General features: G+C 52.6%; 1 protein-coding gene across 3 annotated transcripts in view; it reads right to left on the bottom strand.

Moving 5' to 3' along the window:
* Positions 1-792: 792 nt before the first annotated feature.
* GNAO1 (G protein subunit alpha o1) overlaps positions 793-14,110 on the bottom strand; it is a 116,573-nt gene continuing 103,255 nt past the window's right edge. The window contains exons 7-8 of one of the 3 annotated variants that reach the window (XM_052685317.1): positions 11,013-11,166; positions 793-1,336 (exon numbers count right to left, since the gene is read on the bottom strand). In XM_052685317.1, coding sequence (XP_052541277.1) covers positions 1,149-1,336; positions 11,013-11,166 — 342 coding nt within the window. In that variant the 3' untranslated portion in view covers positions 793-1,148. Of the gene's footprint in view, positions 1,337-3,145; positions 3,300-5,401; positions 8,145-11,012; positions 11,167-14,110 lie in introns of those variants that run through there. The other 2 variants (XM_052685315.1, XM_052685316.1) reach the window with 2 other exon arrangements.

Below are 14,110 nucleotides of genomic sequence, written 5' to 3'. Positions count from 1 at the left end.
TTTTTAAATTATTTTCCTTCTCGCTTTTTTATTTTTTCACCTTTTTTTTTTAAGATTTTTTTTTTTGAGATTTTTTCTTCTTTTTTTTTTCTTTTTTTTTTTTTTCTTCTTTTTTCTTTGCAGCACAAACATCCCCACATGAGAGAAAAAACACCATTCACTAAAAGGGAGGAGTGTGGGGGGCGGGGGGTGTGAAGAAAAAAGCAGCACGGAAAAGCATTCACAGGAAAGAGTTAAAAATGAAAAAAAAACCAAACAAAAATTACCCTAAACAAACAAAAAAAAAAAAAAAGAGAGAGAGAGAAAGAAAAAACAAATGTATTTATATGTACACCCCCCCCCTCCCCGGTGCCCCCAGATCAACCCCGGATGACAAGAGAGGTGGCGGCCGCGGTGCGGTGCGGTGGGAGCTCAGAGGGCTGTGCTTCTGCATGGGGGAAAATGGGGGAAAAAACCCCGGAATGGAGAACGGCACCGCCCGCAGCCCCGGCTGCCGGTTGGGAATGAGGGGGGGTCACCTACATGGGGGGGGGGGGTTAAAAAAGAATGAAAGGAACAGAACGAAACTAAAAGAGGAGAGCGGATGGCAGCTCGTCTCTGCACTGAGTGCCGCTGCGCGTCCTGCCCGACCGCCGGGGGAGGGATGGGAGAAGGGCGGCAGCTCAGCTCCCTGCTGGCCAGGACGTGTGGTCAGGAGCGAGCTCTGCCATTGCTATCATTTCCCTCTTTAAAGATAAAATAAAATAAAATAAAATAAAATAAAATAAAATAAAATAAAACAAAATTAAACAATAAAAGAATAGCCATCCTTGAGGAGGGAATAAAACCATTCACCCCACAGAAATTTTAAATAAAAAAAAAAAAAAGAGAAAAACAACCAAAAAAACCCAAACCGCAGAGCGGGTGGGAAGGTCCCTCCTCCCGCCCGCGGCTCTGAGACCAACTGAAAGGTGGTGGTGGGTTCGTCGTTTTGTTTGTTTTGTTTTTATATATATATATACGTATATATATAATTTCCTTACGCCTTTGTATTTACCAACTCGCATGATTATGGTTACGACTTTGTTTCCGTCCCGCTGTTTCTCCCGTCGCGCTCGGTGTGTGTGGTGCGGTGTGGGTGGTGCGCGGGGCCGCCGCCGCCGCGGGGCTCAGTACAAGCCGCAGCCCCGCAGGTTGTTGGCGATGATGATGTCGGTGACGGCGTCGAACACCACCTGGATGTTGTTCGTGTCCGTGGCGCACGTCATGTGGCAGTAAATCTCCTTGTTGGGCGAGCGGTTTTTGCTCTCGAATTGTGCTTGGATGTAGGCGGCCGCGTCCTCGTAGGTGTTGGGACCTGCAGGCACAGGGGACGGCACGGAGACGTCAGGTCGGACCCCACCGGGGAAGGAACAGCCCCAAACTATTGTTTCTACCTTTTTTTTCCCAGCCATTTCAGCGTTCTTCCATGGGAGCCTGGATCTCAGCCTTGTGCCCCGGCACCCTGGGGCTGATGGCTTCACAGGAACGGCCCCTTTGCCCCTTCTCCCCTTTTCCACCCCATTTCCCACTCCAATTTCTCCCTTCCTCCCCCCGACCCCTTTTGTCTCAACATTTACCCCTTTCCTCCCTCTTTGCCAGCAGTTGGGATCTGCCACAGGCTCCTCCCTCCCCAGGTGCCACAAATGTGCCCTCCCACCCCCCTATTTCCCCCAGCAAATGGAGTCTGTGATGGAGGACACCCATCCATCCCCAGGGGTGCCCATCCATCCCTGTGTTGCCCATCCATCCCCAGGGATACTCGTTCACCCTCAGGGATGCCCATCCCAGCAGCACCGATGAGTCCCCACCACACATCCCATAGTGTTGGGCAGCCCCAGGGCCAAACATCAGTGGAAAGGGTTGGGATGTCCACTGGGTGCCCCCTCCACCGTCACCCATGGGTGGGACAAGGGACTTGCTTGGGGTGGGCCAGAGGCACCCTGCGGTGTGTGGGAGCCCCTCGGTGCCACACCAATGCCCTTTGCTTGGTGCTTTGGGGAGCTTCACAGGCTGGAGGAGGGCCAGATGTTCGGGTTGAAAAATGTGCATTATGGCATTAAGCTGCTTACAGTGATGAGAGTGGCTGCACCAGGCTCCTCGCACGGAGCTACAAAGCCTGAATTATGCCCCTGAAATCGCCTTTGGGAGAGTCGCTGTCATCTGCAGATTTAGTTTCCTTTTCAAGCGCGCTGCTTCCCCTCCTTCCAGACACAGAATGTGGTTGTAGGGCCGGCCCCAGCCTTGGGGATGGAGAGTGAGCTGATGTGCTTTGGGGATTGGCCAGAAAGGACAGCGGGAGCGGAGCTGTGTCTGTGCTGGGATGCAGGACTGTTGTGGCTGGGCCCATCTGCATCACCCTGGGGTGCCCATGGGGGCACAGAGGTGTGCCAGGGCAGGGGCACCAAGCCCTCATGGGAGGTGCTGGAGCTTCCCACACGGGAGATAATTTCTTCCCCTTAGAATATTCAGAGCAGACATCTTTCTATGGCGTTTTCTTCATTCTTTTTTTTTGTTTGTTTGTTTTCCCAAGCCATGTTGGTTTCATTTACTCTTTTTTAAAAAGTACGAATCTCCTGTGATTTGAAGGATTTCCACTGTAGAGACTCCTTCCCCCCAGGACTGCACTTTGCATCTCACAGAGGGTGAGGTGGGAGCTGTGGCCTTGGGGCGCTCGCAGCCCCACTCCTCTTCGGGCCCCATCAGTACGGCTGAGTGCAGGAGCACGCAGACTGCAGCCTCGTTGGCCTGGTCTTCTCCATGCCAATGGCGGCCCATCCCCTCGGGTGGCTGCAGACAACCCAACGGCTGCGCCATGGGGCTGGTGCTGCATGTGGAGAGGATGGCAGACCTGTGGCCAGTGAGCGCCTCAGGAGCCCCGTGGGCAGGAGGAGGAGAAGCGCATTACCACAAGGAGCAGAGATGCTGGTGAAGGCGTTCACAGCACTTCAGAGCACGGAGCTTTCTGCACTTGGATGCGCCGAGGGCGCTCCGACCCCCCGCTGCTTGCCGCAAGAATTCACCAAACATAAACAAGAGCCCAAGGAACGCCCAGGGCTGGTGCACCCCTGGAGGTGCCTCAGCATCCACGACCCTCCCCAGCTCTGAGCTGCAGCCCCACACCTACCTGCGTACTCGGGGAAGCAGATGGTCAGGGGGGACTTCTTGATCTTCTCGGCAAATAGGTCTTTCTTGTTGAGGAAGAGAATGATGGAGGTATCAATGAAGAATTTGTTGTTACAGATGGAGTCGAAGAGCATGAGAGATTCGTGCATGCGGTTCTGCAACAGGGAGCATGGAGAGGAGGAGAGAAAGGCAAAGAGAGAGAGTTAGAAGAGAAGAGAACTGGTTTTTCCACACTGAAATGGTTAGGAAGCAAAACCCGTACAGTCAGACAGGGGTAGGGGTGAGGTGGGGCATGGGGCTGCAGCTTCTCCTCCACCACCCCCTGCTCCTGGCAGGACTGATGCTGGAGTCACGAGAAACAGTGGAGAAAGAGCTGTTGATTCATCATCTGCCCAAAGAGGGAGGGAAGCGGCTGCGGGCTCTGGGGTGACCCACCTGTGGGCCAAGTGATGCCATCACGGTGGGGCACAGCCCAGGGTGCAGCACGGGGCTGGGGCAGGTGCTGCCCCACGGAGCCCTCAGCCACGTCCTCAGCCTTTGGGAACTGCAGCTCCTGGCTGAGAAATGCAGGGCACAAAGGGAGCTGCCGAGCCCGCCCCTGGGCTGCTCTGGGGAGGCTTAAAGCATGTGAGAGCTTGAGCAGGAACACAGAGGAAACCGCTAAGAGCCGTGTTGTTTAGTACTCCTTTCATGCATGAACAAACCACACCCGGCCTTCCCCGTGCTGTGAGAGCTGTTAGCAGAGAGGACAGAGAGAAAGGAGAGCAGGAGGAGGCGATGCCGAGGGGCTGCGGGGCTGTGGGCTTGGCAGTCGGGGCACAGCGCTCCTTCGCCATCCGGGAGCGTGCAGGTGCTCCCTAATGAAATGATGACCCAATTACACATTTTGGAGTTTTCCATGAATGTTTTATTAGTGAGTCATTTTCTTAGCTACACTTCGGCTGCAGCTTTTGCATGCAAAATTTAGCAGATGTCTGATTTCATCTCGAAAGGCTTTGAGATTACGCTGTCGTTTCCTTGGCGAAGCAGAGCTGTGAATGCCAAACAGCTGCTTTCCAGAGCTTCTGGACCTCATTTGATCCTTATACATGTATTTTAAAAACTCCTATTGATTGATTGAAAACAAACCATCACAAGTGGACGCAGCTCTTCTCGCCTTGGCCAAGCGGCCTTTGCAAAAGGGCTGGCGGTTTTCCCACAGGCAGCAGGGCAGGTTTCGTTTCCTTGTTCACCCCGCTTTGTTCTGCATGAACACTATAAAGGAGTGGTGCAGGAGCGGAGGAAACAAAGGCTGCGCCTGGGGGATGGAAGCCCCAGATGCAGCGAGAACAGCCCTGATGACTTCCAGGCGCCCATGCAGGACACCATCCTGGAGGAGATGTTGGGAAACCCTAGGACAAATACACAAAGGAAAATCCCTCTTCCTGAGCCTCCGGTGCTCCCTGGAGCTGGTCCTTAGCTCTGCAGGATGGGGCTGTGAGGCCAGGTCCTGCCGAAGCCGCAGCGCTGAACGCAGTGAAGGCAGCAGCAATGACAGCTGATTTTCCTACGCTGAGGCTGATGGAAAATTTTCCCTTGCTTTCTTCAAACTGGTATTCATGCTTTCTATTTCTTGCCTCCAGTAATGGAAGCCCTTTGGATCAAACACAAAAGAACAAAGTGACACGAGTGTTATTTTGAGGGGACCAAAAGGTGCTCCAAGTATTGTGTCACCGTGGTGGGGGAGAAGCACGATTTGCTGAAATTGAACCAGAAATAGCGTCTTTGTCGCTGTGCTGGCACTGACTGACGGAGGCAGAACATCGCAACACTCGCTGCTGGTGCTGGGTGTGCAGCCACGACGCTGGAGGAAGGCTTGGGGCAACGCTGGCAACAAGCTGAGGACGCCGTCTGCAATGCATGGTGCCAGATGGCCATGGTTTGTCTGAATGCCTTTCGTGCAGATGCTTACAACAGCAGAGCCTCGCAGCAGAAGGCCGGGTCTTCGAAAGAGCGCGGTGCACGTGGCTGCTCTTTACCCCGCAGTGTTGCAGTTGGCTGCTTGCGTTGGCAATGAGCAGTGCAGATACGGCCATGTTGGGGTGAAGATCTCTCACCTTCCGGCTTCATCCTTTGCCAGTGCTCTTCCAGGTGCAAGGCAAGAGCAGGAAACCCAGCATACGGATGGCTGCTCTACGTGCATGGAGCAGAAGAACGGCCGACGCTGGGGCCAAGAAGCAGAACATGCCAAGGGAGACCAAATAAAGCCCTCTCACACTAGAAAAGAGCTGGCACTTTATTAACATTTTGTAACTAATAAATACATTACTGACAGCCAATAAATTATTACAATAGCTAACGTTCTATTAAACCAATGGACAGTCACTCTTCGTACAAAATTACAGTTAATGCGGTTGGGGCCATCAGACATGCGGGAGGAGCGGCTCGGCGGTCCGGCGGGAGGAGGGGACGGCGCCAGAGCCACGGTGACGGTCGCTGCTCCTGTGTCGAGCTGCAGGGGGAAAGGAGGAGCGGGGAGAGGGTGCTGCATTGGGAGCGGGGTTTTAGTAGGGAGGGGGTTCCTCTTTCAACTCTGTGTGCGAGGCGGAGGGCTGAGGCTGGTCACGGTGAAGGCACTGCGGGGCACTGGGTGCTGCCAGAGCTCCTGTCTCTGCCGGGTCGTTTGCACAGCTGTGCTGCACTCTCTGAGGGGGTCCCTAAGGGCCCAGGAGATGTGGCCTTTGGAGCACGTGGCTGTGCGTTCAGGTGTGCTTGTGGGTGTGTGCTTATTGCTATCAGGCCCTGGAAAGGTTTTCCTCCTGCGGGGTTCTGCGTCTTTGGAATTGCCCTTCAGCAAAGTGAGCTGATGGAGTTTTGCCATCTCCCTGAAACTGGCCCTCTCGCTGCATACAGAGCAGCACCAGGTTCTCCCTTTCTGCTGCGACCCCTCAGTGTGCCCTGCACGTGGTACCCCACGAAGGAGCATCGCCTCCAGAAGGCACATCTGTTGGGAAGGAGGGAACGGGACACCAACAGCAGCAGCTGGAATGGAGCTTTAGATGTACAAAATGCCAAAGGAAAGGAAAGGCTCCGTTGCAGCACTGCCTCCTGCCCCCGCTCTCCATCTTGCAGACACTGGGCTGGCACTTGGGCTGCCCCAGTCTGGCACTGCCTGGACTGCCAGTCACAGGGAATGGTGACACAGCCACATCTGTGGTTAATTCACACTTTCTTCCCCGAAAGAGCCCTGCATTCTCCATTCTAGACCCTCCTGAGGCTTTGGTTTGGTGCTGCCTTCACTGGAGACAGCCTCTGTGACTTGGTTAATTGGAGAAAATGTCAGGCACAGTAAGGGGTGGAAACAGCGCACCTCCAAACCCCGCATGCTGCTGAGTTGATTCTGCTGATGGAGCTCAGTAAGGCCTTGCTGCTGGTGTAGGCACTGGGGCACTCTGCACATGATGTGCTCCGTGCTGGAGCTGACAGTTACGTACACTGAAGGTATCACTTGGAACTAACATTCAGCTCTTTAGCCTCTCCTCCCTCCTGCTGCTTTCACCTCCCCTACAGTCCTTTTGCAACTTCTGTCTCTGACCCCTGAGCTCCCCAGCCCCTCCCCACTCACTTGTCCCCTGCTCTCCCCCAATCCCCTCTCCTTGCCCTTTTCCTGCTCCATCACTCGGCTCAGCTCAGCTCAGCTCCCTCCCCACAAAGCAGACAGGTCAACCTTCCCCATCTGCTGGTTGGCAGGTGACCAACTCTGTGACTAACTCTGGAGCCACACCTCCAGGATGCAGGGGCATGGGTGACAAATCCACCAGCTGCTGCTGGTTTCCAATGAGGCTTCCAAAAGCACATCCCTGCCTTATAGGTACAGCCTGGCTGCAGGAAACCGGTGTGAATATTTCTGGTGTTCCAGAGCTGAAGTTAGGAACATCAGCACTGCAGTCAGTCTGGAAGGGCTCCGGGACATTTCCCTGCAGTCCCCATCGGTGCAACGTGGGGCAGAGGGCTGTGGGTTGCCAGCAGCATCCCCAGGGCCACCATGACATGCACAGAGCCCTGGCTGGGACACTTCCTCCCTTGGCACACAGGGAAATCCCCACCATGGGCACTTCCCTACAGCCATTCCACATGGGACCCAGCAAAGCACAACAGGGCTGGGGACAGGAGCCACTTTACTCTACTCTTTACTCTTTACTTTACACCAGGCAGATCTTAACATTAATTCTGAAAATATTGATGTAAAACTGTTATCTGCAGCAATTTTAGGCATCGCTTCGGAGGTGCTGTAACTGTGCGGGTCTCCCTCAGCCCCCGGTGGCTGTGTCACTGATAGAGAGCAGAGCACAGAGCGGGGCTGCTGGGGCTCTTCCCGGGGCTCCAGGGGCAGGAGCTGGAGCAATGGCATCAAAACGATTTGCTGCTGCCCAGGAAATGGCAATTTTGGAAGAGATAAATAGCAAGCATTACAAATATCCCTTAATTTCAAGGAGAAAAAAAAACGGGTTTGGATCCAAACTACGCTGTTGCTGACAAATACTTTAAGGCTTTGATTATTATTATTTTTTTTAAATGGGGTATTACTGTTTTTTGGCAGTTGAAATGCACTTTGTGGGAAATGCATCAGCTCCTTCTACAGCACTGCGAATGGGAATGGAGGAGCAGAAAGAGGCAGCGAGGGGAATTCACCAAAAATAAACCCAAATAAGCCAGGGAGGGGGCCAGGGAAGGTGGGATGCTGCAGTTCTGGGCAGAGGGAAGGGTTCACGTGTTCCTTCCTCATCACCCTCCAAGGAGGGGAAGCAGAAGGGGGACCTGTCTGCTGAGGCCTCAGTAGAGTCCGCAGCCCCGCAGGTTGTTGGCGATGATGACGTCCGTGACAGCGTCGAAGACGAACTGGATGTTGTTGGTGTCGGTGGCGCAGGTGATGTGCGTGTAGATCTCCTTGTTGGGAGACTTGTTCTTGCTCTCGTATTGCGCCTGGATGTACGCCACTGCCTCGGTGAAGGAGCTGGGGCCTGCGGAGAGATGAGCCCAGAGGGGAAGAGCTGGTTAGGGTGTACCATGGACCTGCACCCACAGCCCCGCGTCCCAGGGCACCACGCTACAAAGAAGTGCCAGTGGTTCTGTTTCTTTCTTTTGAAAGACAGAAGTGCTCGCTCAGAATCAAAGAAGGGCCCTGTCCAGCCTGACCTTGTATGTCTCCAGGGATGAGACATCCACCACCTCGCTGGGCCTTTCGGATGACTTAGGATTGCATGGACAAAATCGTGTCAGGAGGAGCTCCTCGTTATGAGTCTCTGTGCCAAACCTCAGCCATTATGCATGGAGCAGAGTTCTAAGAAGCTCAGGGGTGGCTCAGCATCAAAAAACGTCATCCTGGATGACAGGCACTGGCTGACACACACAGCTCCACCTGGCACAGATCTGGGAGGCTCAGCTGCCCCTGGCCCCTGCATGGATCCACGCTTGGATCCTTCTCCCTCAATTGTTGTTTTCATAGAATCACCAAATATCCGGAGTTGGAAGGGACCCACAAGGTCCAACCCCTGGGGAGACACTGCGATGGGACAGTGAAGCTCTGCCTGGGGCTGTGATTTGCTGCAGTTGAAGGCAACAAGTGGTGGCTGTCATCTGTACCTCCACTGCTGTCTGAAAACATGGAGGCCACAAGACTTGAGATGCGCTTGAAGTATGACAAGGATGTCATCCTGCCGGGAGCAGGATGCTGCCCGAGGAGCTGTGCAGAGTTTGGGCCAGAGCACAAAGCAGGACACTGGGAGATGCAGCGATGTTGGTCGCTCAAGGATTTAGAATTTAGATCCTGGATGGCCGGAATCACAAACACCAGCACGGCTCAGAGCACAGCCCGGATCGTGCTGCTGTGCTGCTGAGCACTGCGGATTAGCTGAAAGCGCGGGTGAATTAAGGGGATGGAAATAGGCAGTGCTCTAGCATGCAGCTAGCACATTTGTGAATGCAGTTCTCTAATAATTCTTTGCCAGCAGAACTAATGGACATCAGAAACTTCATTTCATTAAAAGCATTTTGTGTAACCGACTTTTGATGTCAGAATCCCGCTTGTCTGTTTCACAGGCTTTCATCAAATATTTTTTTTTTAACTCCAGGGCAACTTTCCACTTCCCGTTGCTTTTCCCAATGCTACGAGGCATTTGCTATGGGCTGGGCATCCAGAATGGCACCTCGAGGGAATCTGGAGTATGCTGAGAGCTGGAGGAGCTGGAGAGGGCTGCATTGGCTCAGCCTGGGATGGGGTGTTCTAGGAGCAAACCATATTTGTTTTCCTCCCGGCACTTGGAGGGGAGCTGAGAGCTGCCCCCAGTACAGAACTCACCTTGGGGAGGACAAGTGGCATCTAACACTTCCTGGCTGCTCCAGCCTCTGCCATCAGAAGTATGGAAGGGTATTATTTCGGAACGGGATTACTGGGAGACTTCAGGGAAGGTTAAGTTAACTAAATTAAGTGCACAAAACTTGATGAGGAAAGTGTGAAAGGTGCAGGTTTGCTGCACACAGGAAGAGGGGAAGATAAAAATCTTCCAGGATAAAGAATACAGTGATCCAAAAAGAGAGCAAGCAACATCCTATTCTACAACCATGAAAAACATGAGGTTGGCATTACTGTGAGCCTTCAGCCACAAAGACTGTGCCATTTCCATTGCCAGATCATAGAGTCATATCATAGAAAGACCTGGGCTGCAAAGGAGCACAGTGCTCATCCAGTTCCAACCCCCTGCTGTGTGCAGGTCACCAACCAGCAGCCCAGGCTGCCCAGAGCCACATCCAGCCTGGCCTGGAATGCCTGCAGGGATGGGGCATCCACAGCCTCCTTGGGCAGCCTGTGCCAGTGCCTCACCACCCTCTGGGGGAAAAACTTCCTCCTAATATCCAACCTAAACCTCCCCTGTCTCAGTTTAAAACCGTTTCTCCTTAACCTATGATTTGTAAAGAGTCGCTCTCCCTCTTGTTTATATTCTCCCTTCAAGAATTAGATCTTTTAGTAGAGATTCCAGTATAGATCTCTTAGACTAAAGTGCCAGGAACATTGTGGTTGTACAGGAGTACTGTGTTTCTGCCTGGAGCAGGGGGACAAGTAGATGGCTGAGTTGTGGTGGTGACAAACACCCAGACCTTTCCTGCTGAGGAAACCTGGAGGTGCTCCTCAAAACTCAGGCAGAGTCGATGATCCACCATGCAGCCCAGAGGAGCAGGAGTGGATTGCTCTTCCCCATTCACAGCAAAAACAAAGTGCTCAGAGGTAGATGGCTCTGGTTAATAATTTGTTCGCCTGTCCATAAGTGTGACGCTCCTGGTGCTCCCTGTTCACAGCTATGTTTCCTGACAAAGAGATCCGCTTCTCTGTCTGTCAGCTTGATTCATCTGGATGTCTCTGGCGAACTTAAATAATTCATGATGATAAAAGCTTATTTTTATTATGCCCTCTCGGAATGGTAATGAGGGTTTGTGGGATCTGCAGCGGGAAGCAGCAGGGTGCAGCTGCAGACTTTGCATGGGAGATGTGTTCCCATCATGAGCAGGTCAGGCACCAGGCAGGCATCAGGAAGCAGGGCTGTGCAATTCCCTGCAAACGCCATCACTGTGCCAATACCCTGATTGTGCAAACGCCCTGGTGAGCAGTGGTGGCTCTTCAGTGCCAAAGAACTTCTAAGTCACTCCTGTGCTTTTTGTGACCCACTGGAGATGGTTGGGAATATAGTGAAGGAAAAAAAAAAAACTTTTGCAGAGAAATTGATGGGAGTACAGCTGTGCATTCAGAACTCTTTCAGCTCTCTGCCTGCCTGGGTGGGGAGCGCCGTGTGCAGCCCTCCCATGCCTTTGTCCTGCAGCCAAAGCTTTCTCATTACCTGTGTACTCAGGAAAGCAGATCGTCAGTGGAGATTTCTTGATTTTCTCCTCAAATATGTCCTTCTTGTTTAGAAAGAGGATGATGGACGTATCTGTGAACCACTTGTTGTTGCAGATGCTGTCAAACAGTTTCAGTGATTCGTGCATGCGGTTCTGCAATGGAAAGAACACATCAGGCCAAAGGCACTGACTCGGGGCTGCTCAACATGTAAGGAAATCTAAAACAACTAAATTAAGGAGGAAAACAAACAAACAAACAAAAAAACCCCCACAACAACTACAATATACATCATAAATGTATATATACATACAGCTGAACATACACATACGCCATCCCTGTAACAATGCACATATACATACACAGATGCAGTCCCTATAATGTCTGATGTACAGTTAGTAACTGCAGGGCATTCAGCCATATAGAGCTGTTCTGATTTCGCATAGCAAACAATTCAGAGGATCTCAGCTCACAGAAATCATCATGCACCATGCACGGACCAGGAGTCACGTTTGCCCTTTGATCAGATTCAAGTGTCGGTGCAGTTCATGCAGATTTTCCAAAATTTTTTTTTTTTCTTTTTTTCTTTTTTAACTTTCTTGAGCGTGTGCGGCACACAATTGGTTCTTTACATTAACCAAGGACTGGTAGATCCTTGAATTAATCTCGAGTTGGAAGCAGACCTGCAGGTGACATAAGCTGGGGAATGACCTTGCCGTGAGCTTTGCCTGCTCAGTTATTTTGTTTAGTGCTGTCGTCTGTCGTTGGGCTTGTCTAGGAATTTCGGAAATCTGCTTTTAGTTCTCTTTGAACAAAAAGTGTTCGGCAGAGAGAAGAAAAAGAGGTATTAAGAAAAACACAGAGAAGGGCATCTAAGAACAGCCAGCTACGGGTCAGGCAGCTACCAGTGCTGTTAGCCCACACCTCGGGGAAGAATGTTAGCTGCTCGCCATGAGGTCAAGAAGTCAGCGTCAGTTAAGTCATGCAAAAAACACACAGGAAAGGAAAGAGAGGAAAGGAGTGAAAAAAGACGGGTGAGAGAGCTGCACGGCCCACCGCACAGCGGGAGGAGCTCACAGCAAAGTCACCCCAGCACCATCTTCCCCGCTGCTTCCAACTCCCAACTCAATGGGTTTTTTTGTTGTTTTTTCTTGGTTCAAGAGAAGCTCCATACCTGCCGAATTTGGTTGGTGTCTCAAATGCTCATTTTTGGGCCCTTGTTTGGCTAGGCAGGGTCGCGGAGGTGCCGAGGCTCGGTGCTGCTTGGCCGTCGGTGCCCGCGTCCGCTGGGCGCGCTGAGGACGCGGTTATGGCGCAGCGTGGGGCTGCCGAGGCACACGCAGGACTCGCAGACGTCGCGGCCGCGCGGTCGCAGTGCCGATGGTTTTTGGCGCAGAGCGGCGCAGCCCCCCAATATTTGGCAATCCTGCAGGGCAGGACGCAGCCCGGCGCTCCGCCTGCCCCATCCCACTCTGATCCACGCGCACGTTATTGAGCCCAGAGCGGTGCTGATTAACGCTCCCTTTTGCATTGCTGCACTTTAGCTGCCGATGGACGCAGCCTGGTGGGACGTGACCCCCCTCCTCCACCACGGCACGGCAGGAGGTTGTAACCACATGCAAACGTGCAAACGCAGAAATGCACGTAGTCAGCGGTGCCGGCTGCAATCTGCACGTTGGGATCGTCCCAGGTCTGTGTGCTGTATTCCTGCTCGCTCGCCACATTATGCCTGGCGTCAGAATTGTGCCCGTGTGGAAACCCACAGACATTTGATGTGGGCAGCACCCAGGACCCACTGGGAGGAGAGGGGAGAGTGGAGGGTGGTCAGGGGAACGAGGAGCAAAGACACCCGGCTGCCGGTCAGCAGGGTCCCCCACGGAACATTTGTGAAAGCATTTTTATCGTCTGTACTGATTGAAAACAAAAGCAGAGAGAAGCACAGGAATGCGTCCCACGGCATCGCCGTACTCACCGTGCCACCCTCACTGCCCTGCCCAGCAAAGCCGTGCTGACATCAGGCATGGCCCACAGCAGCACGGCTGTGCCAGGCCCCCACAGAAGCCCCCCTGCTCCCCTCCTGCTAGGCACCACAGTGCCTGCCCAAGGAGCTGGCGACTCATAGCACTCAGTCTCAGCCAGAACATACACACAGCACCAATCAGGGTATTCCTGGAGGGATGACGGTTAGGGCAAAATTCTGTGATCCTTTCTACTTCCAGAGACAATTTTGAAGCCCCATGGGGCTGCCTGATCTGGCCTCTCTTGTATTTTCCTTGGCAACTAAGTGCTAACTAGCACGCAAACTATAAGGATATTGGCCATTATCCTAAGCACAGAAACCCATATCCCCCTCCTGGTTTATTTCCGAAGATACCCAGGCTGCTGCCTCTTGCTAAGGAAATTTCTGAGTGCTGCAATTCAATTTTCCCTGCCCAGTGATAGCACAGAGCACGCTAAGCAGGTCATGAAACGAAATACAAACCAACAGGCCAATACTAATGCACATCCAGGGTCACCAACACAGTGCCTCCAACCCATTACACGTTCAGCAATGGGGACGCAGACAATACTCTCATGTCTTAGCTCGATATGGATGACCTAAATACCGTCATTCCAGAGGCAGCAATATGCATCCTCCTCCTCTCTTGTGATGGCTGCTTTGCAGAAGAAGCAGAGGACCAGTGGTTCCTGCGACAGGCCCCATACCATCCCTGTCTTAAAACATGAGGAGGAACAATGCAAACCTGCCTTTGTTCACCATCTCCTCCAGATTCACTGATGGATGTAACTACTGTCCGTCTCTCCTTCCAGTTACAGTGTTGAGGCTTTGCATCCAATAATCTCTTCTCATACAACACAACAGTAAGCCACAAGTGACACAAAATAGCACTGTTATGCAAAACCAAGCACTGCCTGAATTTCCTTGTGGGTTTGCTCCTCACTGCTTATGCATGTGGCCCTACAGCCAGTCCCAGGACACGATGCTGTGGGACAAGTGGCATACAATGGTGATTGGGGCAATGTGAGCAATGTGAGTGACTGGACCTTCCTTTGCAAAGCATGATCTGCAGGGGAAGAAGGGCCAAGAAGTCTCAGATG

The sequence above is a fragment of the Tympanuchus pallidicinctus genome, unplaced genomic scaffold, assembly GCF_026119805.1.
Source record: "Tympanuchus pallidicinctus isolate F22 unplaced genomic scaffold, pur_lepc_1.0 scaffold22, whole genome shotgun sequence".
Lineage (NCBI taxonomy): Eukaryota > Metazoa > Chordata > Aves > Galliformes > Phasianidae > Tympanuchus > Tympanuchus pallidicinctus.
Note: the sequence above shows the minus strand (reverse complement) of the source record. Positions and strands in the feature narration are given on the sequence as shown.